The following is a 26,824-nucleotide window of genomic DNA, read 5'->3' on the forward strand; positions in this document are numbered from 1 at the left end:
TGTAGTGTGTGTGTGTGTGTGGGAGGGACTGCTGAAGTAGTTTGTGTGTGTGTGGGAGGGACTGCTGAAGTAGTTTGTGTGTGTGTGGGAGGGACTGCTGAAGTAGTTTGTGTGTGTGTGGGAGGGACTGCTGAAGTAGTTTGTGTGTGTGTGTGTGTGTAGTCAAAGCTTTGCAGCTCTTTAAAAAAAAAAAAAATTGACTCAATTTTCTGAATATACACCTTCAGACATGCTTAGTTTGCTCTAACAATATTTGTGATGTCACTTATTGACTTTGCTTTGGGTTTTTATATCAAGAATGCCATAAAACAGAGGCTTGCATACTGTACGTTCATCTAAGACTTGATTGACAACATCCAACTTCACCAGTCGCCACTGTTCCTAACATTGGGACATATGAAAGTGGGTTGCTCAAAGGAGAATGCCAACCAACTAGACAGGTCTGGAAGTATACATAAACCTATGCACTCTGGAATAGGATGAAATGCCATATAAATGCATTATGCTGCCCAGTAACAGTAAGGCAAAAAAAAAAAAAAAAAACAGGAATGTGAAACAAAGGTCCCAAATTGGGAATGTCTCACTGGATCTGGGATTGGTGGGAAGTGAGTTTTATCTGTCGATTATTTGATAAAAGTATGGTTAGAAAAGTTTAGTGGCTGTGCTATAAAGTTTGTCATATGCATTTATCTATTTTCCTTATCTTGAATGGAATATATATACTTTGTGGGGCATAGTCTCATTTCTACAGTATCTGTTTTGATGTTAAACATATGCAATGTTTATAATTTGAAGTCCAAATTAATATTTTTCATGCAGACATATTGAACATACATTTTGATTTCTCTCAATTTCTCGCAATTGTGAGCCTTCACTTACATTTTCAAGCCTGTGACCGTTTATTTAATTGGATACTCAAGGCCAGACGTGAGGTTCAATTACTGTATAAAAAAGGGAGAATTTGACTCCCACCCAAGTTGATTTATGGAACTCTTGATTAATGTTGATCTATTAATGTCAAACTTTAATTTATAACTACAATTTTTCTTTCTCTATACAGTACTCAAGGCATATTTATTTAATGCCTTCAAACTCCAAAACTTTCTTAGTGACAAACTGTCAAGAGAGTATAATGGTTGAATATTATTTTTAGTATCAGTCCAGCCTAATGTCCATCTGAGAAGCATTTACTATAATAAAAAAGTTCTTTACAAGTTATCCTATCATTTTCAAAGATTTTGCAGCGTAAGCATACAATTTAACCGATCAGCACATACAGAGCTTTAGAAGCACTATGATCTTGTAGCAAATTTGAAGATTTGAATCTTAATTTGAAGAAAGTAATGTTTTTGGTTTTTTTTATTTTGTAATTGGATTTCTTAAAAAAGCTCTGTTCCTTTCCTACATATGTTGTTATGATAACGTTATATATTTAAACTTAGGACGAAATTCCATTGCAGGGTTAAACACAAGACCAGCGCAGCGAGGGAGTAATGGTAAGTAAACCTCACCTTTTTAAAAGTCACAAGTGGTTGGGCAACGAAATAGGTAGATTCAGTTTAAAACATTATGAGTTTTTGTCTGCGTTCTGATGGTATAATGATCCATTAATTAATTTATCAGTCAGAAGATACGCCCTTGGATGAGGAACAGGTCGGGAACATTTTTTGCCCGCTTAGACTTCATTCAGGTAGAGCGCTAGGAAATATGGCGCTGTGTATATACTTAGGTTTTTATATTTTTATTTATTTATTTTTTTTATTTTTTATTTTATTTTATTTTATTTTTTTTTTATTTTTTTTTTATTTGTTATCAAAAAATATATATATTTTTTTTTCCACCCTGCCCTTCCCTGGGTCACTACATTGCCTGGAGAACCAACAAAATATTACGTATCTGTATCTGTATAAGGATATAATGGATAATGGAATAATTGAATTAGGAATATGCCCAATTATTTAACTATACTTACTCTAAACGTTAAAGGCCTAAACAGCCCTCATAAACGCAGAATGTTAGAGCATGAAATGGTGAAATCAAAAGCTGCAGTGGTATGTCTTCAAGAGACACATTTGTGTGTTAAGAATCCACCTAAATTTAAAATTAAAGACTACCCCCAAAGTTTTCACTCTATGTTTACGACCAAAAGTAAAGGGGTATCAATTTATTTTCATTGCGATTGGTGTTTTATTCCTGATAAACAATATATTAGGAATGATGGGAGACTGTTGATTTTGGTTGGATTACTAAACGGATTACAAGTAACTATAGTGTCACTATATGCACCAAATGATAAGCAAAAATAGTTTCTCACTATGACCTTTCGAAAGATAGAGCAATATAGGGTGGGACATATATTTATCTGTGGGGATTTTAATTGTGTTCCAGACCCCTCTTTCGATATCAAAAGAGTAGAGGATAAACCACCGAAACAGTCATCAGTTTACCTCGGTAAATACTTAAGGAATTTTTTGCTTGATTTTGATTACTATGACCTTTGGCGTAATCTTTACCCAAGTGAGAGGGACTTTACTTACTATTCAATTGCACACAAAACTTTTACTAGAATAGACCTCTGTCTGTTGGACATTAAAACCTTGCCCTTTGCAATTAGCGCACAAATAGGTTCAATAACGTGGTCAGACCATGCGCCTCTAAGCATTAAGATAAAAGTGCCATTTTCTGTAAGGGGGAAGAGTTATTGGCGCCTAAATGATAGCTTATTAGATAGTGAAGAATATCTCCCAAAGTTGCAATCTCAGGTAGAAATGTTTTTTTAGAAATCACGTTAACTGCCAGACTAATGTCACTACTCAATGGTTAGCCCATAAGAGGCATGTTAATACAGCAAGGAGCAAGGGTAAAGAGATTATTACGGTCACAGGAAATGAGCAAATTAGAACTAGAGTTGACAAAGATGGAGGCCACTCATAAAGCTGCCCCTACTTCACGTTCACATTCACAACTGATGGTGATAAAGTCAGCCTTACAAGATTTACAACTATTAGAGACAGGGAAGCATATGAGACTATTAAACCAATCACATTATGCTATGGGGAATAAAGCGGGTAGACTTTTAGCTAATAAAGTTAAACAAAAAAATGACAAGTTAAAATCCCTTATATAGTCTCAAAAAGGAATGATAAATTATATAATCCTCAAGATATAGCAAATGAACTGGCAAATTACTATTCAGAGCTCTATCAATTAGAGAGAGATACTAATACATATCAGCCAAAGGAGGAGGAGATCAAAATTTTTTTGGAGAAGGCAAATTTGCCTAGGTTAACACCACTTCAATGTACCTCCCTTGATAAACCATTTGAGGAAGAAGAGGTAGCAGTAGCAATAAATTCCCTCACTAAACATAAGGCTCCCGGGCCTGATGGGTTTTCAAATTATTATTATATAAAATTAGCAAAACAACTGATCCCTACTCTTACGAAAATTTTTAATTTTATAAAAGTTACTGGTGCCATTCCCCAAGAAATGTTGGAAGCAAATATCGTGGCTTTACCGAAACCTAATAAACCGCCTACACAGAGTGAAAATTGAAAAGACCGATATCCCTACTTAATACGGATATTAAGATCTACGCTAAATTGATAGCTTCACGAATTAAACACCTCCTCCCGGATCTTATCTCGGAGGAACAAGCAGGGTTTATACCTGGAAAACAGATCGGGGATAATACTAGACATTTTGTGAACTTGGTGGAATGGGCAAACACTTCATCACAACAAGGATTAATTTTAGCATTAGATGCTGAAAAAGCATTCGATCATTTACATTGGGGGTATATGTCACTTACGCTTATTAAAATGGGTTTCCCATTAAATTTTTTAGCAAGTATATTAGCACTATATCAAAATCCTAGTGCAAGAGTGCTTAATACTGGCTTTTTTTCTGACAAAATAAAAATAAGTAACGGCTCTCGTCAAGGTTGTCCCCTTTCCCCTCTCATTTTTATTATATGTATGGAACCTGTAGTAAGGATGATTAAACAAGATAATAATATCAAAGGGTTGATTACACCAGGGGGTATTAAAAAAATAGCGTTGTTTGCGGACAATATTCTGCTCTTTATTAAAGATCCAGAGTCTTCTTTACCAGCACTGATTAAACGACTAATAGAATATGGGCAGGTATCGTATTATAAAAATAACATAGCTAAAACACAGGCACTACCTATTAAATTACAACAAACAGTTATAGATAAACTGAAGCTACAATATAAATTTGATTGGCGTACTTCATTTATAAAATATTTGGGAATTAAACTTACTAAAGCAGCTAAAACATTAATTAAAGTAAACCATTATCCAATGCTTCAACAAATTAAAAATACAATGGCAAAGTGGGAAGGTTTGGAGATTTCATGGGGACGCATAAATCTTATTAAAATGATGATTCTACCTCAGATACTATATCTCTTTAGAACATTACCCATAGCACTCTCTAACAAATTACTTAAACAGATTCAGAGCACTATAAATGCTCACATTTGGAAGAGAAAACCCCCAAGAGTGGCACGAGGGAGTTCAGGTCTTTCATATGTAAAAGGGGGTCTGGGAATGCCAGACATTAAAATATATTATAGAGCATTCTTTTTAGCAGAAGGGTTTAGATTACTTAGAATGAGAAAAAACTTTCAATACCCAATTTGGCTAACATTTGAAAATGCATGCTTAGATGCAAATAACATAACATACTACTTATGGACATGCTCGGTTCCCCAGTCTCCTTTAAAACCCATGTTACAAAGCACAGAACTCTTACTAAGATTATGGAAAAAATGGTGTCCATGTGTAATAAATCTTAATTTGATGTTTAAAGCTGCAACAATAATGGCGTTAGCAGCCCTTTCTTTGGACCTTCAGATGAGAAGGTGGCAAGAGAAGGGGGTAAGACAAATAGGCAATTTAATGATCGGGCCACAAGTAAAATTATTTCCTAATCTTCAAAAATAATTTAACTTAGATGCTAAAGAGATGTTCGTATACTTAAGGATTAAGAATATAATAAAGGCATATGCTATGGATAATCCAGATAATGAGGCAAATATCTTACCCTCACCAGAATTTATTTTGTCACGTAAGTCTATTAAACCATTTTCTTGGTGTTATAATGCACTGATTGAAAGCGAGGCACCAGAAAAATTAAAATATATGATTAAATGGGAGAATGAAATTGGGAAGCAATTTTCAAGGAGAGATTGGCACTTAGCTATGTTTAGCACCAAGCAAGCCTCACGTAGCTTATCGTTATGGGAGGCGTACTGTAAGGTGACAATGAGGTGGTACTTGGTACCGCAAAGATTAGCACATATGTATGCTGACTCATCAAGGCTGTGTTGGAGGTGTGAGAAAGAAGTTGGTTCTATGCTGCATATTTTTTGGGAGTGTCCATATTTAAGAGAGTTTTGGAAGCGAATTCAGAATTTAATATATGAAAAAACAAAGCTTATGATTCCATTGCATGCGGAGAAACTCGTACTTCATATTATTCCTGGGATTAATACACATGTTCACAGAAAGGTAATTTTAAATATCCTTACGGCAGCAAAAATAGCCCTAGCAGGCAACTGGAAGCAGAAAGCTATTCCTTCAGATGAGGCAGTATATGCTAAATTGAACAAGATTAGCTCATATGAAAAAATGGCCAGTGAAGTTAATGGATGTCTCGACAAGTATAAAAAAGAATGGTACAGTTGGATAAAAAACGACTGAACTATGCTCTTTATATAGATATAGAGGGATTAAATAGAGTACATAAAGGTAATGGGTGACTAACCAGGGTTCGGCGGGGGGAATGGTGGTGAGGGTTTTTTTTTTGGTTTTTTTTTGTGTTTGTTTGTTTGTTTGTTTTGTTTTGTTTTCTTGGATGTTGTTTAGTTAAGGAAATTTAAAAAATTTAAATTAATTGATACTGCAACAAATTAAAGGGAGTATATTACAATGGTAAGATAGATGAGAAAAAGATAAACCAGAAAAGAAGGCATTCATTTTTCTTTTCTTTTTTTTATATAATAGAAATATAATATGAATATAAATGATTACAATGTTAATGAACAATACTAAGGCAATGTTATAATGTAATGATTACAATATTAATGAATGATATAAAAGGCAGTGTTATAATACAATGGGGAAAATGTGCTATTCAACTGTGTTGTACTGCGTGTTAATACTCTTTTTGGAACTAATAAAAACTATAATTGAAAAAATAATAATTTATGATGCAGATGCATTTTAGAGGTGATTGCCATTTTACCCTGAACAGAAATGTCCATGCTGCATTAGTGGCCCCGGTAATATTTTAATTCCCGATAAAATTGAGAATGCTCCATCTTGATAAAAACAATAAGCGATACATGCCTCTTTCCTGCCTGGTAAAAGTCAAAATCATCGCAGAGAACCTTGTTCTGCTTTTACAACATACCTATGCAAGGACTCATCTGCAAATCTTTATCATGACAACTCTATGTAAATAAACACCATTTTGGATTCTATTCACTTAGGAAAGTGTTACCATAATTTAAAAAAAAAAAAAAAACTACTACCTGCATAACATATTACCATCTGGTTAAAAGACCATTTGTAATGGAGGGAGGACAGAAAAACAAATAGATCACAGAATGAAGAAAGACAAATAATCAGTTTATATATAAATTAATCTACAAAAATTTACAAAAATCCCATAAAATGTATCACATGTCTTAACAGCTTAATGCTAGACATTACCCTAAATCTCTCACCCTATTCAACATAGTTAGGGGCCAAGGTGCTCGGGGTAAGTCAAGCCTGCTAAAGCTTTTATCACACGTAAAATCAAGGGATCTGTGAAGGTGTAGTAATGGCCCAAACATAAACCAGAGCAAGTTACAAATAAATAAACCCAAAGCCAATTACAGAAAAAGTCAGATATATTTCCTAAAAATAAAGAAAAATAAAGAATAACTACTGATTGTAAATGCCATCAAAATAGTAAATGTAACACCATGACCATGTAAGCTTTCATATTATATAATACAAATGAATCATTATGCAAGTCGCCCTTGCATTTTTTTTCTGTGTAATAATGCAAGTTGTCATTTTTAGTTTCTCCTTTTACCTGTTCCAATAATCCAATAAAATGTTTTAGCAATAGTTGCTTGGTAAACGGGGTAGTTATAACCATTGTAGCGCACACGGCTGCCTATTTCAAATGCTCCCAGAATTCAATCTGTTTCGCCTATTGCTTATTGTGTACCGACGGAACTCTGGGAAAGGTGAACTAATGCTAAATGTGAATATTCTAGTTGGGAATTCATATACTTATGTTTACACAAGGATATGCTCTGTATCCATATCCAGAGTTCGATCTTTTAATTCTACAAATTATTTCTGACTGCCAAATGGGCTGCTGGAGGTAAACTCTTTAGACCACTACCTGAGTAGAGGTCTCCCAAAAATTAGATCTTATATAGGATTGTAAGGTATGTCCCCATAGTTTTAAAAAATCAGTAGTTAATAAATTGGGTTGTTCAAAGCTATAGCGGCTGGTAACTAGTGTCTTAAAAGGGTGGGGAAGAATATATACAACACTGGATACTTTTATTTTAACATATAAAGGATTGCACAAGTATTTTTACCTTTGAAAAGAGATGCCAATAACAGATGTATTTGCATTATGTTGACTGATCTTGAAGATACAACAGCAGTGATATATGATGAATTTAGAAACTTCAAAGAGTTTTTTTTTAGATGTAAGACTCTTCGGTAAATCTCAAAATGAGGTTAAGGCAAAATAAATATTCCATTCACATGGTTAATGGAAATGCCAAAAGGCTAATTCTCAGACATCCTTCAAGCAATGAATATCCAAGCTGTTGGCTGAACTAACCCTACCTTCATTTTGCATGGCAGTTACAGAGAAGACCAGAAAATGCCTGGGGGTACCAATATGGCTACAGATTGTACACATCGTAAAATTAGCCTCATTAAAAGTCCAGTAGAGATATCAGACACTTTCAAAAGTTCCTTCAACTTGGAAAAACTATCATACAATAATAGCAGTACTGGTTTTATTTTAAGTATACTTTGTTCTTCCACTTTTTTTATAATTCTTTAAAGCAGGCATCTGACTTTTTATATTTTTCACATTTAAACATATTTGTATTTTATTTTATTTTACAACTAGTACAAGATGTAGAATTGCAAAGGCGATAATTAAATGAACGCAGTACCAAATCATATCAAAACAGGTAAGTGGAACTTATTCTTAGGAATCGTTTTTTTTTTACGTTTCCTGAGGTTTATACGCAGGGTTTGCGCAACCATAAGTCAACCACCAAGGGGGCACAATCTCAGGGTGGCAAGAGGGGAGCCCACAGCACACAGAGTTTCCTTCCAGCTAACCACTTCATGTAGCATAGCTGAACAGACCGCGGTAAAGGATACTATGTATCCTCTACATGGTCTGACAGGAAGTGGTAATTGGGAGCAAATAACAACTTCCTGTCAGAATGGGTAAAGGACACAGAAGATCCTCTACTATGATCAGCTAAGCCATGCTACATAGAGGGAGGACATCGGGTACAGAGGGGTTGTGTTTCAATCAGCCCCATTGTGTTTCAATCAGCCCCATTGTGTTTCAATCAGACCTATTGTCACAGTTGTATAAAATCAAGGACCTCTTTCAGGAAGTGTTCCAGAGGATTGGAGGAAGGCAGATGTGGTTCCTATATTCAAAAAGGGTTCAAAATCCTTGCCTGGAAATTATAGACCTGTGAGCTTAACTTCTGTGGCTGGTAAAATATTTGAAAGATTATTAAGGGATTATATTCAAGAATTCCTTGAGAAGAACATGGTTATCAGCAAAAATCAGCACGGTTTTATGAAGCACAGGTCGTGTCAAACTAACTTGATTGCATTCTACGAAGAAGTAAGTAGAAGTATAGATCAGGGTGTTGCAGTGGATGTGATCTATTTGGACTTTGCCAAGGCATTTGATACAGTTCCACACAGAAGATTAGTGTTCAAATTCGAGGAAATCGGTCTAGATGAAAATGCTTGTTCTTGGGTAGAACATTGGCTTAAAAACAGAGTACAAAGAGTTGTCGTTAATGGTACATTTTCAAGCTGGACAGAGGTGGCAAGTGGTGTCCCTCAGGGGTCTGTTCTGGGAGCCCTTCTATTTAACATGTTTATAAATGATCTTGAAGACAGCATTGAAAGTCATGTTTCAGTGTTTGCAGATGACACAAACCTTTGTAAAATAATACAATGTGAGCAAGATATTACTTTGCTGCAGAGGAATTTAGATAGACTGGAGGACTGGGCACTCAAATGGCAGATGAAATTTAATGTTGAAAAATGCAAATGGACTCCGGAGCAGTGGAAACATGTTCTGTGGAGTGATGAATCATACTTCTCTGTTTGGCAGTCTGATGTGTTAGTCTGGATCTGGTGGATGCCAGGAGAACGTAACCTGCCTGACTGCACTGTGCCAACTCTAAAGTTTGGTTGAGGAGGGATAATGGTATGGGGCTGCTTTCCAGGGGCTGTGCTAGGCCCCTTACTCCCAGTGAATGGAAATCATAATGCTTCAGCATACCAAGATGTTTTGGACAAGTCTATGCTTCCAACTTTGTGGGACCGGTTTGGGAAAGGCCCTTTTCTAATCCAGCATGACTGTGCCTCAGTGCAAAAACCAAGGTTCATAAAGACATGGTTGGATGAGCTTGGTGTGGAAGAACTTGACTGGCCTGCAGAGAGCCCTGACATCAACCCCTTTGAACACCTTGGGATGAACTGGAACAGAGATTGCGAGCCAGGCCTGTTTGTCAGTGCCTGGCTCTACTGGATGAATGAGTAAAAAATTCCCACTGAAACACTCCAAAATCTTGTGAAAACCTTCCCAGAATAGTGGAAGCTGTTATAGCTGCAAAAAGGGGGGCCATCTACATGTCTATGTATTTATAATGTGATGTTATAAAAGTATGTGCTGGTGTAATGGTCAAGTGTTCCAATACTTCTGTCTATAGAGTGTATTTGTACTCCATCCTGGTGTGTCCCCTTTAATTAATTAGATTGTCAAGGATATTATATTAGTAACAGTGAATTCTTTGCATTACTGTTTTACATTAGCAGCTACTGAACTTTTGACTTTGATGAAACAAAATGTAATAGGTTTATTTGTATTTACATTGTATGTATACCAGGCTATGAGGCACAGCCAGGGCATATAATGTAAATGAATACAACAACTTAAAGCGGCACTGTCATGCCGAATTCCGTTTTTTTTTTAACCCCCCTCCCGCCTCAACTACATCCAATCGACCCCCTAGTCACCCCCAAATGCCCCTATGCCCCCCACATTACCTATTTTTTATTCTTTATTTTCTGCCCCGATCTATATTCAGGGCGCCGCCATCTTTGTGTGGGTAGGTGAAGTCCGTGTGGGACACGTCATCTACCCACACTAGATAGCCCTGAGATTCCCGCACATGCCCAGTGAAACATCTGGACATGCGAACGGGAATTTCACCTATTCATTCATTCATCAGACAGACGAATGAATGAATAGAAAAAATCAGACGAACAAACTAACACTGTGTATCAGTGTTCGTTTGTTTGTTCGGTTTATTACAAGGAGGGAGCTACCGGCGTACAGCTCCCTCCTTGCAATATGTAAAGACAGAAGCGGCAGGGAGCAGTGCTCCCCACCACTTCATAAGCCCCCCAGGTCCCCTCCTCACTCTATGGGGGTCAATATGACCCCCATAATAGCACAAGGGAGATTAAAATCTCCCCAATGCCCCTACTCGCTATACCGCGAGTAGGGGCATGTCCACTAAACAGTGAGCAGCCTGTGGCTGCTCACTGTGAAAAAAAAAAAAAAAAAAGGGTAATAAGGGGGGGACGGGGGACCTACTGTCCTCCCCCGCCGGCCCCCACCCCTGGACGGCGGGTGGGGGCCATAATGGGAATGAGGGGGGACCTACTGTCCTCCCCTCAGGCCCCCACCCCTGGGTGGCGGGTGGGGGCCATAATAGTAATAAGGGGGGGACCTACTGTCCTCCACCCCCCGGCCCCCACCCCTGGGCGGCGGGTGGGGGCCATAACAGTAATAAGGGGGGGGGACCTACTGTCCTCCAGCCCCCGGCCCCCACCCCTGGGCGGCGGGTGGGGGCCCTAATAGTAATAAGGGGGGGGACCTACTGTCCTCCAGCCCCCGGCCCCCACCCCTGGGCGGCGGGTGGGGGCCCTAATCCCAGGGATGTGGGGCCGGGGGGGGGCAGTAGGCCCCCCCCTCCTTATTACTATGATGTCCCCCACCCGCCGCCCAGGGATGGGGGCCGGGGGGGAGGACAGTAGGTCCCCCCCTACTACTATTATGGCCCCCACCCGCCCCCCAGGGGTGGGGGCCGGGGGGGGAGGACAGTAGGTCCCCCCCCTCTTGTTACCATTATGGCCCCCACCCGCCGGCCAGGGGTGGGGGCCAGGGGGGAGGACAGTAGGTCCCCCCCCCCTCTTGTTACCATTATGGCCCCCACCCGCCGGCCAGGGGTGGGGGCCGGGGGGGAGGACAGTAGGTCCCCCCCCTACTACTATTATGGCCCCCACCCGCCGCCCAGGGGTGGGGGGAGGACAGTAGGTCCCCCCCCTACTACTATTATGGCCCCCACCCGCCGCCCAGGGGTGGGGGCCGGACAGTAGGTCCCCCCCCCTCTTATTACCATTATGGCCCCCACCCGCCGGCCAGGGGTGGGGGCCGGGGGGGGGAGGACAGTAGGTCCCCCCCCTCTTATTACCATTTTGGCCCCCACCCGCTGCCCAGGGGTGGGGGCCGGGGGGAGGACAGTAGGTCCCCCCCCCTTTATTACCATTATGGCCCCCACCCGCCGCCCAGGGGTGGGGGCCGGGGGGGAGGACAGTAGGTCCCCCCCCCTCATTATCTTCATGGCCCCCACCCACCGCTCAGGGTGGGGGGCCGGGGGGGGGGACAACAGGTCTCCCTCCCTTATTTTACTTTACAGCCCCCACCCGTCGTTTAGGGGTGGGGGCAATATTTTTTTTTTTTTACAGTGAGCAGCCACAGGCTGCTCACTGCTTACTAGACATGCCCCTACTCGCGGTATAGCGAGTAGGGGCATATTATTTACTAATACCAAGTCATTTTTACTTAGTGTTAGTAAATTTGGCTGAAAGACCAATTTAGGTCTTTCAGCCTTTTAGTAGATAGCTCCCTGATACCGTGGGAATTAGGGAGTTATCTACTAAGCGGCTGCAAGATGCAGCCACAGCAATGAATAGGATCGGAGTTTCATTCATTTGAATGAAATTCCGATCCGAACAAAGTACCGAATTGCATCCTAACACCAATGGAGAAACAGTGCTCATTCTGTTAGGATGCAATTCGGCAGTTTTGCCGGCGTTCTGTCTAAGTGACAGGACGTTCGGCAATACTGACAGGAAGCATTGTGGGAACTGGGAGGAAAGCTAGGGATCATGGGAAAATTGGTCTGACCAGCGGAAATGAAGCACACTTTGCTCCTCCGCTGGTCAGAGCTGGTCAAGCGGAGGAATCCTCCATAAGACAGAGTCCCTACTTTGTCTTATGATTTTAAAGAAAACTAAAGAAGACAGGAAGAAAAGAATAACAGATCCCGAGAGAGGGGGAGAAGAGGAAGAGATTGAGGAAAGGTAAGTTCGGCATGACAGTGCCGCTTTAAGTTCTATTACAAGAACATCAGAGGGCATGGTCATCCATATGCAGAAAAACTGCAGAGAGAAGGGTTTTTTTTTTCTGTTGTTTTATACTTACCTCCACTACACTACACCCAGATAAGTCCATCTATAGAGTCTATTAGGGTGGAGAAATTGGAAACTCTTACTTAGAAAAGTGATAGTTTGTCTTTAACCCTGAACCTAAAAATCCAGGGATAGTTTTTGACACAGAAACCATGCTGAATATAAACAAACAATTACACCCGTAAGAAAAATGGAGCCAGCAACAGATGTCCAGAACACTACTATACATGCAAGCATTTAATTACTTTTTTTTTCTATTATTATTATTATTATTTTTTTTTTTTTCTGTATTTCTGTGGTCACCGTTTTGCTGAATAAATGTTTATTTTACAACAGTTTATTTTTTCTTTCCTTATAACCACAAATCTCCTGGTTCAAGAGAACGAACAATAACAAAGTCTGCAGCCTGCAGGACAGAGAAAAACTCCCACCCACCTCCATTGGAACATGAGGGATTTAACGATCATTGTGGGAAAAATACATTAGAAAAGCAATTAGTGGTGCGTGGACCTCAAATGGTACTGTGCAGTCTAGTGTTAATTACAGTGACAGTTTTATTGTTTTGTTTGTTTTTTATATCTAGTGGAATTTACTTAATTTAGGGTAGTAATGGAAACAATCACAGAAATTGTGCCCCATCCACCTTTTAATCCAGATGTGATAGTGCCCCCCAACACCAAAGTCAACACAACACAAAGTGTTTAACAACCCAAGATTTACTTTTGCAATGTTGCCAGGTAGTATAATGTTACCAATACTGTTTGTTTTAGAAGTTATGTTGTTTTATTACAATCATACTTGCGGTTTACGGGGCTTTTAAATAACAGCCTGGAACTGCTTACCACTGTGGAGCCAACAGTCCAATTCTTTTGTTATAAAACCTTATGAAACTCAAGAACTTCAGATAAAGATTAAATAAAAGAAGTGAACATCTCTGTCTGCGTATAGCTGATGTTCTGTGATCGTCAAGTGTTTCAAAGTGGTTGATGTAGAAACTTTCAACTCTAGGGTGGCAGGTTGTAAAATTATAGACATATTTCTATTAATATTTACTACATAACCTTATATCACTTTTGCCTTCCTCTATCTAGACTGCTCTAAATGGCTCACAAACCTCATACTGACTGATGTCTGATTCTAAATAGAGAATATCACAGTCATTTGTACAGTGAGAGAAAAAAGTATTTGATCCCCTGCTGATTTTGAACGTTTGTCCACTGACAAAGTAATTAACAGCCTATAATTTTTAATGGTAGGTGTATTTTAACAGTGAGAGACAGAACAACAAAAAACAAAAAAAACAAATGCATGTCAAAAAAGTTATACATTGATTTGCATGACAATTAGTGAAATAATAATTATTTGTTCCACCATCAATCAGCAAGATTTCTGCCTGCCAGGTATCATTTATACAGGTATTGAGCTGAGGGAGTGCTCCTAATCTCAGCCTGTTACCTGTATAAGAGACACATGTCCACAGAATCAATCAGATTCCAAACTCTCCACCATGGCCAAGACCAAAGAGCTGTCCAAGGATGTCAGGGACAAGATTGTAGATCTACACAAGGCTGGAATGGGCTACAAGACCATCGTCAAGCTGCTTGGTGAGAAGGTGGCAACAGTTGGTGTGATTATTCGCAAATGGAAGAAACACAAAATAACTAACTGTCCGTCTTCCTCGGTCTGGTGCTCCATGCAAGATCTCACCTCGTGGAGTTTTAATGAATATTAGAATGGTGAGGAATCAGCCCAGAACTACAAGGAAGGATCTTGTTAATTATCTCAAGGCAGCTGGGACCATAGTCACCAAGAAAACAATTGGTAACACACTACGCAGTGAAGGACTGAAATCCTGCAGCACCCGCAAGGTCTCCCTGCTCAAGAAAGCACATGTACAGGTCCGTCAGAAGTTTGCCAATAAACATCTGAATGATTCAGAGGAAAACTAGGTCAAAGTGTTGTGGTCAGATGAGACCAAAATGGGGCTCTTTGGCATCAACTTAACTCGCCGTGTTTGGAGGAGGCGGAATGCTGCCTATGACCCCAAGAACACCATCCCCACCGTCAAACATATAGGGGGAAAATTATGCTTTACTGGTGTTTTTCTGCTTAGGGGACAGGACAACTGCACTGCATCAAATGGACAATGGACAGGGCCATGTACCGTCAAATCTTGGGTGATAACCTCTTTCCCTCAGCCAGGGCATTGAAAATGAGTCGTGGATGGGTATTCCAGCATAACAGTGACCCAAAACACACAGCCAAGGCAACAAAAGAGTGGCTCAAGAAGAAGCACATTAGGGTCCTGCAGTGGCCTACCTAGTCTCCAGACCATTATCCCATAGAAAATCTGTGAAGGGGTATGAAGGTTCAAGTTGCCAAACGTCAGCCTCGAAACCTTAATGACTTGGATAGGATCTGCAAAGAGGAGTGGGACAAAATCCCTCCGGAGATGTGTGCAAACCTGGTGGCCAACTACAAGAAATGTCTGACCTCTGATTGCCAATAAGGGTTTTGCCACTAAGTACTAAGTCGAAGGGGTCAAATACTTATTTCACTCATTGACATGCAAACCAATTTATACATGCCTCGACCCATCCACCCCCTCTAACTACCGTCCCATATCCCTGCTCCCTTTTTCCTCAAAGCTTCTGGAAAGACTTGTCTTTACCCGTGTGTCTCATTTCCTCAATTCCAACTCTCTCCTTGACCCTCTTCAATCTGGCTTCCGCCCTCTCCACTCTACAGAGACTGCCCTTATCAAAGTTACTAACGACCTAATCGCAGCTAAATCCAAAGGCCACTACTCCATACTAATTCTTCTTGACCTCTCAGCGGCCTTTGACACCGTTGATCATGCTCTCCTTCAAACTCTTCAATCGCTTGGTCTCTGTGACTCTGTCCTCTCGTGGTTTTCCTCCTATCTCTCCCAACGCTCATTCAGTGTCTCCTTTTCTAATGATACCTCCTCCCCTTGCCCTGTCTCGGTTGGAGTTCCCCAAGGCTCCGTCCTTGGTCCCCTTCTATTTTCTCTTTATACTGCCTCTCTTGGCAAACTTATTACCTCTTTTGGATTTCACTACCACCTGTACACTGATGACACCCAGCTATATCTCTCCTCCCCGGACCTCTCCCCTGCCGTCCTGCAACGTGTCACTGCTTGCCTTTCTTCCATCTCTGACTGGATGTCCTCCCGCTTTCTGAAACTCAATCTCTCAAAAACTGAGCTCCTTGTCTTTCCTCCTCCTAATACTGATCCTCCTCTTTCGCTCTCCCTCCAAGTTTGTGGTACCAACATCAGTCCATCCTTGCAAGCGCGCTGTCTTGGCGTCATACTTGACTCTGGTCTCACCTTTGAGCCCCACATCCAGCATGTTGCCAAATCCTGTAGATTCCATCTTAAAAACATAGCCCGCATCCGCCCCTTTCTTGCACCAGATACTACCAAGGAGCTTGTCCATGCTCTAGTAATTTCCCGCATGGATTATTGTAACCCTCTCCTGATTGGTCTCCCCAATAGCCGTACTGCACCCTTACAGTCCGTAATGAATGCTGCTGCTAGATTGATTTTCCTCTCTAGTCGTTTCTCTCACACCTCACCCCTCTGCCAGTCCTTACATTGGCTTCCTGTATGCTATAGGAGTCAATTCAAGGTACTAACTCACACCTATAAAGCACTGAACAACTCTAGCCCCTCTTATATCTCCTCACAGATCCATAGGTATGTCCCTTCTCGGTCTCTCCGTTCTGCCCGTGACCACCTCCTGTCCGTTGTCCGCACTCGTACGGCCAACTCGCGCTTGCAGGACTTCTCGCGGGCGGCTCCCTTCCTATGGAATAGCCTGCCTACCGCCATCAGACTCTCCCCTAGTCTTGCATCTTTTAAGAAGTGCCTTAAAACCCATCTCTTTAGGAAAGCTTATGGCCTCCAAGACTAACCCTTACCTCACATACCTGTCTCTTGCCCTCTCCTGAAGGGCAGCCCACCTTATTTGATTGTAAATTCCTGTCCTAATGTGTTTTACACCCCACCTCCTATAGAATGTAAGCTCGTTTGAGCAGGGTCCTCTTCAACCTATTGTTCCTGTAAGTTTATTTGTAATTGTCCGATTTATATTTAAATCCCCCTCTCATAATATTGTAAAGCGCTACGGAATCTGTTGGCGCTATATAAATGGCAATAATAAATAATAAATACATTATTGTTGACATGTGTTTTTCTGGATTTTTTTATTTTTTGTTATTCTGTCTCTCACTGTTAAAGTACACTAACATTAAAATTATAGACTGATCATTTCTTTGTCAGTGGACAAACATTCAAAATCAGCAGGGGATCAAACACTTTTTCCCCTCACTGTATACCCATACGCATCATATACATATAGTAGGCAGGACTCCCATAAGGATAAAGCTGAAGGTTATATATGCATAGGAACCAACGACAACTGGGGAGGGAAATAAGCTTTTCATGATAAATATGTGCCCCCTATGGAACATACAATTGAGGATGTGATTAGCGAAATTGGACATAGACTTAAATGACTAACCTGATCTCACCTTTTAAAGAATATATATATTATTTAATATATATGTGACCGTTTTAACATCTAGATGGCAAACAAATATAGATCTATATAAAGATGCTTAAAATATATGTAGCTTTTCCCATATGTCTTAATCAGTAAAACATCATTTGACAGCAACACCATCATGGCTGGGGCTCCTGGGAGGGGGGTCTTACCCCTTTCATACCCCCACTAGATTTTCTGGGGAGTGTTCATCTTCCCACACTCATGGTAGTAGTAGTAAAAATGGTGTGCAGTAACAAAATAAGAGCTACAGATTTGTGACTGCAAAGTAGTTCATCATGCAAAGATAAAAAGGAACCATAGTTCATATCACAGCAATGCTCTTATCTATGTACTCCTAAAAAATGTTTAGACAAATGTTGGTCATTCTGACTATGCTTAAAGAATTCAGAAATAAAATATGCAAAAACAAGCCAGGACATTTTAAAAAGAAAATGTTTATCTCCCAGAGTCGTCATAACAGGAATAGATCCCATGGGTCGAATTGTGTTTGCTGCTCATGGCTATAAACTTATAAATCAACTTAAGTGGAGCTATGTAAAATCTTGTATATACCCTTTCAAGCAATTTGTGTACCTCTTCATCTGGAACAATTGGCTAAAATACCCAACATAAATCATGTATATGAGTAAATATGTATACAGGAAAGTGGGTGCACAATCACAACAGTGGGACTGTTTCTTTGGTTAAATTATAAGTATTTACCAAACCAAATTTCTAACAATATAGAAAAAAAATACCTTTCCTCCAACCCCCCATCTAATCCTGATTTGCTTTAATATCCTGCCATAAGAAGTACATTTATACGATGTAAACCAAAGATGTAAAACCTTATATATTTTTTTTATTTATTATGCTCCCTATCACAGTATCTTTCCTGAATGGTAAATAACAGGCCATGAATACAATGAATTGACACAAGATCGGCTATGATTGATGCTAAGGCAGCCCGTTTAACATAGGCTGTGAATTTGCTGTTTTGTAGTTTAATGACAGGGATTAGCTGACTCAGCAGGTCGGTGTCAGATGAAAAACATTAACATAAACAGAATGCAAATGTTCAAAACAGAAATGTCAGAATCTGCTGAGATAGAGGGAAACTTGATACAAAAAAAGGACAAATATCGGTGATGAAAAATCTACCAGGAGCACAGGGCACTGATTACTGTGGACTGGCTGTGAAAAAAAAAAAAAGAAAAGACAAAAATTCTCTGATCTTCCAAGTCCAAAGGTATGCCCTTCATCTAACTGTATCAAAAGATTACTTAAAACTTTATTGTGGGTGTGTAAACAAGCTACTATGGAGCCATAATTATAAAGCTAAGCTAATTTATCTGAATTAAAAACAAAAAAACATGGTAATATGACACTGGACAGCAGATGGTCACACACCGACCGGTGTCAGATGGTATGTGGCTGTAGTGAGTACAGTTATTAATCTCACTTCATTCTTCAAATGGGTTAGGTTATGGCAATGATGGTTTAACTTTCATGGCCAACCGTCGCAGATCATACTGCTCCCATAATGCTCGATTACCTTGCATAACACATACCGTACACATACATAAATACCTGCATTTAACAGAACTACAGAGTTTTTTTTAAAATCAACAAAACAAACATCATTGTTTTGTGGTCAATATAAGTTACTTTAAAAGCATCAATTTGCCCGAGGCTCCTCAATGTTATGTGTGACACAGAGATGGCCTTTAAGCTGCATGTCTAATTGGGGTTAAGCTCTTAATGTTCCTGCTTATTGGTCTAACCCAATAATTTGCAGAGTCCTGCTTACTACACCGTGATGTACAAACATGGTGGATTCAATGTTCTCACATCAATGCTGTTAGCTCCATTAAAATAAATCAATATCACATTTTTATACGTAAACACAGCTTCAAGTAGTTTAGTGTAATTTTCCTGTTTTATATACATGTTCATGTGTATGACGATGTATGTTTCACTGGTTAAATTGTACAGTAAAATGTCCCATATGGGGATGGTTAGAATTTATAACTCCAAAGGATCTTTAATACGTCTCAGCTGAAGTTTACATTATACTATAGTATTATAAACAGTTTTTGAGGCTTTTTAGAATATGTATATAAATATTTAATTACGAGTAATACTGCTCATATTTAGTTATTTTACTATGAAGTTTCATTCCTGGCTATTTTACGTTTTTTTTTTTTTTGTTTTTTTTTTGTAGTGTACTTGGTTCCTCTACACGGAGAACATATTCTTGTCAATTTAGGATGGAAAGTCTATTAAAGACTATGGACAACTTTATAAATTATGCTACAAAAGTCTTTGCCTCCCTAGATCTGAATTCCATTTACAAAGCAGGGGTAGGCAACCTTGGGCACTCCAGATGGTGTGGTCTATATCTTCCATAGCGCTCTTACAGTCAAAATGCAGGCAAAGCATCAGATTTTACATAATACATAGTGCTCTTACAGCCATAATGCTGGCAAAGCATCAGGGGAGATGTAGTCTGTAACATTTTGAGTGCCGAAGGTTGCCTACTCTTGTTCCATGGCCTTGCAAGCTGGGACATTCATGGCAGCTGAACTCCTCACAATAGACATAAGCAAATTTGTTGTGGGAGTTTCAGGAGTTACTTTAGACCTAGCTCATCACACGTACTACCACACACAATAAGGTATAAAAAAACATAATGTCAAGTTATGATACTATACAGAAACCACTTCACTTTAAATACTTCTTTACTGTGCCAGTGACAAATTGTCACAAGTAGATGAGATACAATAAGCCAGATTTGGCATAAACATAGCCAAAATTTGGTTTGCTAGTCTGGATGTTCTAAGCTGTTGCAGAAAAAAATGCAATATTATTGCAAATAAAAAGCTCAAAAATACATTGTTATCGAAGACAAAAACCCTACATAAACCTATAGAATTTACAGGTTTGTTTGAGATTCAAAGCCAAAAAAAAAAAAAAAATGCATACTGGGATATTTTCAAGAAATGTTTATACAGACAAACAGCCATTTATACCTTAAAAGCAGCCCCTCCATGAATGATGGATTTGATGAAGATTCCCAAGTCGGTGTTGGTGTCTCTGGACTTGTTTCCTTTCAGACTTACTCCTAGACCGGCCGAGCCAGAATCGTTTAGAGGGATCTCAAATGTCATCTGTGCTGTGTTGTCTGGAGGGAAAATATGGTAGTCTGTTTCTCCTTTCTGTAAAGAAAACAGATGAATACATTAAGATAGAAGTCTATCAGAAGAGCTAGCATGGTTTACATTAAACATAGAAAATAAAGCACTTTCAAAACCACATGGCATTCTTCTTCATGGATAAAGGTGTTTGTTTTTGGTCTACTAGCTGACCTTTATAATGGCCGTCACAGAGAGATAACCTTAGAACCTGAAACTATTAAATGCAACCGATGAAATAAAAAAACGGCAGAACACAGTATGAGTCTGAATAGACCATTAGGTCTGCAGCCAGCAGGGTTTGCGTTGTGACATAAAGTACCAGGATACACCTGTATGTGTGGGATAAAGATAATTACTAATGGACAACAAAAATTCAAACTGAAAGACAGGTGTTCGCTTTGAGTGACCGTTTACAAAGTGTGGCAACGCATCAAGGGACACCGCAGCAGCACCAGACTTCTATGCCTCTCCTGAAACGGTCATCAAAAAGCCCTCAATGAACAGTATCCTTGCAACCTACTTTTCTACCCTACCCTTACCTTTTGTATCACATTACCCCACTTCCCCTCGCATTTAAGCTTATTGAGCAGGGCCCTCAATCCCTCTGTTCCCGTGTATCCAACTCAGCCGGTTACAAATGCGTGTCTATTAGTCCACCCATTGTACAGCGCTATGGAATTTGTTGCCGCTTTATAAATAATAATGATAATAATAATAATATTACTGAGTCACTTGAGAGCTGCTCAAAATCTTGACAAATAGTTATTCCGATAAGTATAACTTGTTTATAACTTGTGTATGACTTTTATGGGATTTTACTTTTGGAGCAAAACTATATTTTTTTTACAATTCTTTAAATCTATTTAAATCAAGGCTCAAATACCATCATTTTATGATAGTGTACACATTGTAAGTTTTTGAATAAAATTATAGACACTGCTGGTGCATTATATATAAAGAACAGAATGGTTCTGGAGGAATATACAAATATTTTTGCTAATTGAATTAGTGTCTATGGGGATTGCTTCCTATTCACCAATTGTCTCTTTACAAAATCCTTTATAAATATTTCCCATTTTTGCGTGAGGTTCAGAGAATTGTCCTGGAACATTTCCTCTAAAAGAATGTTTTAAAATGATCGTACTTTTCAGTATGGCACCATTTCTTCTTCTGTGCGACAAATCTTTGCAATATACATCTGTACATCCAAATGGAGTCTAATACAATGTATGTTCAGATGCAAACTTCATTGAAGATCTCTGTTTGTTAGTTCGCTTTTTAAAAATAAATAAATGGACACATTCTGCACACTGCATTTTTTGTAGACTAGCGAAACAGCACTGCTTATTTTAGGAATCTGAAATGTAGTTTTTCTAGGCTTTAACACTAAGTAAGCAGCACTCAAGATATCACACACACCATTTGTTTTACAGTTTTGCTAGCAATTTCGTTTACTATCCATAAAAACAGACAGTGTTTTGTCTACTCTTTTTTTCTTTTTAATAATTTGTGTTTCAGCAGTCTGTGGTAGTGCAGTGTTGGCTCACCTTGGCACATGAGAAGTTTGTGGCAGAGCCTCATGGAAACAAGTGACGTGTTTAGGCAAGCCATCACTAGACTAGGGTTACAATGTGTGTTTTCAGCAATGTCCATTTTAACATAATATTGCACTATTAATAAGATGATTAACATGACAGAGCAAATATCAGCATTTTCTTGCCATTCGTTGCTTCCGATTACTCCGAACAGAAGTTGCATGCTGCATTTATCTGGTACCTCTGTAATATTGAATGTGAAGACTACACTGATGTTTTAAACATACGGAGTGAAAAGGGAATTCGCAATTCTCCAACGCTAGGAAATGCATCAACCAGAGAGCAGAACACCAGAGACAATCAAAGATCACTAATGTGATGAGATTGAAGCAAATCCATAGAGGGATTTAGGTAACAGGATTATACACAAAACTAAATATTATACATCCAATAATGTCTGAAATGTGATTACACCGGACAGCAATTAAAAATGAAAGAAAATAAAACAAAAGTAGAGAAAAAGTGTTGTACAGCAGTGATTCAATTAAAGTGAATCTACTCAAGATCCATTGCCACATCTTGTACCATGTGTCATATTCTAACTCAGCGGGAAGTGCAACATGATGATTTATGTTTCAAGAATAAACTTAAAAACAGGAGTTTATTCTTACCTTCTTGGCAAAGTCTCTCACAATGAACATTTAGAAAGAAAATAAAATTAAAAAAAACAATGTAAGATGCATGTAATAATTTGCTTTACATTTTAATTATTTCCAAGATCTATACAGCAGGCCTCCCAAATGTCCTGATTTTCCCACTTTTGGGGATACCAGGGAAATATCCTCAGAAAGTATAGTGTCATTATTTAGATGCGTCTGCACTATGCTAGGCGCACCAGGATCATGCAGAAAGCATAATAACAGCTCTCTCCTCATGGTCCTCCCTTCTTGGTCTGGTCTGCATGATTGGCAGTCAGCCTGGTGTGTTCCTCCATGCCAGACTGACATGCCTATTACTCAGGTGGGCCGCCCCTTCACAGATGGACTTGCATCCTTTTTCCAGGTGAAGTCACCCCTATTGGTTGTTCCAGTGATGCAGTTTGCCCCCTTTTATCATGTCCTGTGTCCCGTTTTATGGGATGCCAATGTTATGGGCAAAATATGCAATAATTGCATTTCATCGCTCTCTTCTAATGTGTAATGAAAAGCCTGAGCAGTGGAAAGGAACTGCCAATGTATCTCCCTGATTGGTGAGCTAAGGAACTTAGCCAAATGTTAAGAATGAGTATAAGAATATGCAAAGGTCTCCATGAATACATATTTGTGGAACCCCCAACTGCTGCACCAATCTCCTTTACCTGCAGAGTGAAGTAGAAAAAAAATAAAAATATCTAGGTGTCCTATGTAAACATATCTTTTTGCTGTACTAGTACCCTCACCAATATATGCAAAACTCTCTGGAGAATGATGAATCCAAACATTCTAGCTTTAGAGTGGAAGACTCGTGCCTGTGGTAGCATATTCTATTCTGACACGTTCCTTTCACCGGGTCAAAGTTTGATGTGATCTTGTAGCTCACCTTCCTCAATCAAATGTGCTACAATCAGGTTGTAGAGAGAGATCTATACCATTACTGGCCCCCTCTCCACCAAGACCAATATAAATAATAAAAATCAAGATCATAGTGGGTGGTTTCAACAAACCAAACTGCAACTGTATCACACAACATCAGCCTCGTGGGAAGAGGGATACTGGCTGGGGGGGAGTTATGCAAATCACGCCACTGGTGATGCCCAGAGATGGGTAGGTCCACAATTGACAGGCTAGCTTGGTATTAATGCACACCAGGGGTTGACCACACAGGAGCAATGTTTCTGCAGGGGCAGACACCTCCATCCCACAGGATAGAGGTACAGGACACAATCCGGATTCTCCCACCAAAACAGGGATGATCGGAAGGCCTGCTTCATGTGACCTTATTGTTTATTTCATTGAGAGACACTTTTCTTTCAGGGTTAGACCCAAGAAATACTTTTGTAAATGTTTCACTTTTTTTTAATCATGAGTCAGCCAACAGAGCACAGTCACATGTGTTTTCATTTTCAATTCTCTTCGAACCCGACCTCTGAAAAAAGAAGGACACTTCCATAGAGATAGTTGCATACATAACTACCCTGTGTAGAATGGCTATGCCAGTACAGAACTGTATCATTTAAACGCAAGAAATCAAAAAGTTGTTTTATTTCTGTTCAACAATAAATACAAATTTTATTGATTACAATTTTTAAATTTATCTTTATTATTTTAAATGTCCTTACCACCCATATATATATATATATATAGCCATGATATATATTATAACAGGCTGTATGCAGTTCCTGGTAAGCCACAGACACAGAAAACAAATAAGTTATTTTAACACTTCATTTAGTCCAAACAGCCTTTCTGCCAGCACTCGCTACCTGATTAGACCCAGCAGCATTGGGCAGACCACACTTTGGGTTCATTAAACACAGAAGCAGATTAAGAATAAATTAATTTCTCTGCTAAAAGGTCACGAGTGATCACTGTAACCGGATCTAGATGACTTGAGTTTAAAAGCCTCCCCAAGGATCACACGTATAGACCAGTACGCCTTAAAAGCAGTTACATCTGTTTCAAAGTTTCCATAGTGCAGCAGCATTATTGTTGTTAGTCTATAATGTGTTATGACAGCTGGCATTATTTGGCACGTTGCTTTGAAACATGTCACTATTTAATGTGTGCCGAGATGGCTTCTATATATCAGCGAGAGAGTCCCAAACTCCATTAAAGGTGCGATACCAGCTGCATGTTTATTTGTTCAATACTTTTTAATTATTTGGCCACGTAGCGGATAGAGGAGTCTAATTTCACCATATTTTCCCGACGTTCATATACCGGAGGGAACAATTTTCAATGTAAAGTGTGGAATGCTCAGTGCACTATAAATATTGTCAAAGGAAAACAATTAATGTTGGTTCTTATAATGTATGTATTAGTGTCAGAAATATACAAAGTGATTTATAAAGCAGAGAACACAAAATAAAGAAAGTAACATTAAGAGTAGAAAAAAAAAAAACAAAAAAAAAAATCATTGAGGCAAAGCTGTATGTGTCCCCCGAGGGCTTACAGAAGAAGCAAGACTGACAGAGATAATATGGATGCAAGTGTAGCAGCTTGAAGATTTGGCCATGGTAACAGACAGCTGCTGGAACATGCATTAGTATTTTACATTTTTTTTATTTATTTTTTATTTTTTTAAAGACAGAAAGTCTCTTAAACTAAACTTGTCTTAAAGGGTGTTTTTGGTCTATATAAAAATATGAAACATCAGCCAGATGGGGTAATTTCCTTGATTTAGGAAACAACAGATAAAATGCATAAAATTAACTAAGGTAAATAATATCCGTTACACAGTGTTTACCATTACTGGAATCATAAGGTAGGCATAAAGCAGAACTTAATAATTTCAGGGGGAACAAGGCCAAAAATGAGAAAACCAAGCACACTCCATTTTGAGCCACAACGATTAAATGCCTCCAGCAAGTATGTCAGGTCTCGTACTCACACGTCCAAAGAGACGCCCCCTAGAACCACGGTTTCCACCATTATTATTATTACGGACGCTTCACGCTGGCATATGAAGCCTTTATATGCGCGTTCGGAGAAATCACGGGAACCGATACGTACCAATGACATCAAGTCCAAACGTAATTGGATCGGATACCCCTCTCGTGCAGTGGTTAACGCCAATCGGACCGCAACCAATCACAAGTGAGCATCAGGTTTATATACTCTGCTCTCCAATAACTTCTCGCCCTGTTGTGGTTTCTTGTGAACTCAACAGCACGTTCCTTGTGCAGTTGTGATTTGGTTCTTGACTGGCTTATGTCTCTTGTGTATCCTGCTCTCTCGTATCCCTTGACCTCGGCTTGCTTATCGGCTCATACTTGGACTATTCTTTATTGTATAACCTGGCCATTCTAAGGATTGGTATTACAATATTCTGGTTTGTGCTTCTGCCTGTGTGTTCTGGCTCCCAGAATCTTGACAGTATAGTTTAAATAAGAGAAGTTACGGTAGAGGGACAAATCTAAAATACCGGGCAATATGATGTCAAAATTCTAAGAAAGAAAAAAAAAAAACACCTAGGTACTTTCTTTAATAACACAGCTTCTCAGAGGAGCTCTCTCAAGTCTGAATTGTTGTTAGGTAGCTCTTCCTGCTGCTCACTAAGTGCACGATTGGTGCATTACCAAAACTAGTGGGTGGGAGAGACATGCATTTTATAGATACTGGGTTGCAATGATTAGGATAGCTGTGACAGGTGAGGAGCATCCTGGCTACACTAAACCTACTATGGTGTTTGATAAATAGCATCTTTTGGAACGCAAGTAGGTGACAACCTTTTGGAAACTAAAATGATCAGTTTTACATTAAACTAATGGGAAATAAGAGTTTAGGGCAAAAAGAGTGAAACAGGTGTGGGTTAACAGTGCTAATCTGTCCAGTAGAAGGACTTGCCATTGCACACAGTGCACCATTATGTATACCAGACAGATTCTGTGTGTGATGTATTTGTCTATCTTTATAATGTCCTCGGATCAGTTATCCAGAAGATCCAACAATTGTTATGAAATACCTGCAAAAGCATGGTTATCATCCTAAAATCAAATGAAAAAATATTTTTTAATAAATGTAATT

The 26,824-nt window shown here is 39.3% G+C and overlaps 1 protein-coding gene across 4 annotated transcripts in view; it reads right to left on the bottom strand.

Annotated features, from left to right (window-relative positions):
* Positions 1-26,824, bottom strand: part of PARD3B (par-3 family cell polarity regulator beta) — a 1,021,205-nt gene that overhangs the window by 645,083 nt on the left and 349,298 nt on the right. For all 4 annotated transcript variants that reach the window (XM_063429810.1, XM_063429811.1, XM_063429813.1 and 1 more), the window contains one exon: positions 20,401-20,586. In XM_063429810.1, the coding sequence (XP_063285880.1) occupies positions 20,401-20,586 (186 nt within the window). The remainder of the gene's footprint in view (positions 1-20,400; positions 20,587-26,824) is intronic.

Source organism: Pelobates fuscus, chromosome 8 (assembly GCF_036172605.1).
Source record: "Pelobates fuscus isolate aPelFus1 chromosome 8, aPelFus1.pri, whole genome shotgun sequence".
Lineage (NCBI taxonomy): Eukaryota > Metazoa > Chordata > Amphibia > Anura > Pelobatidae > Pelobates > Pelobates fuscus.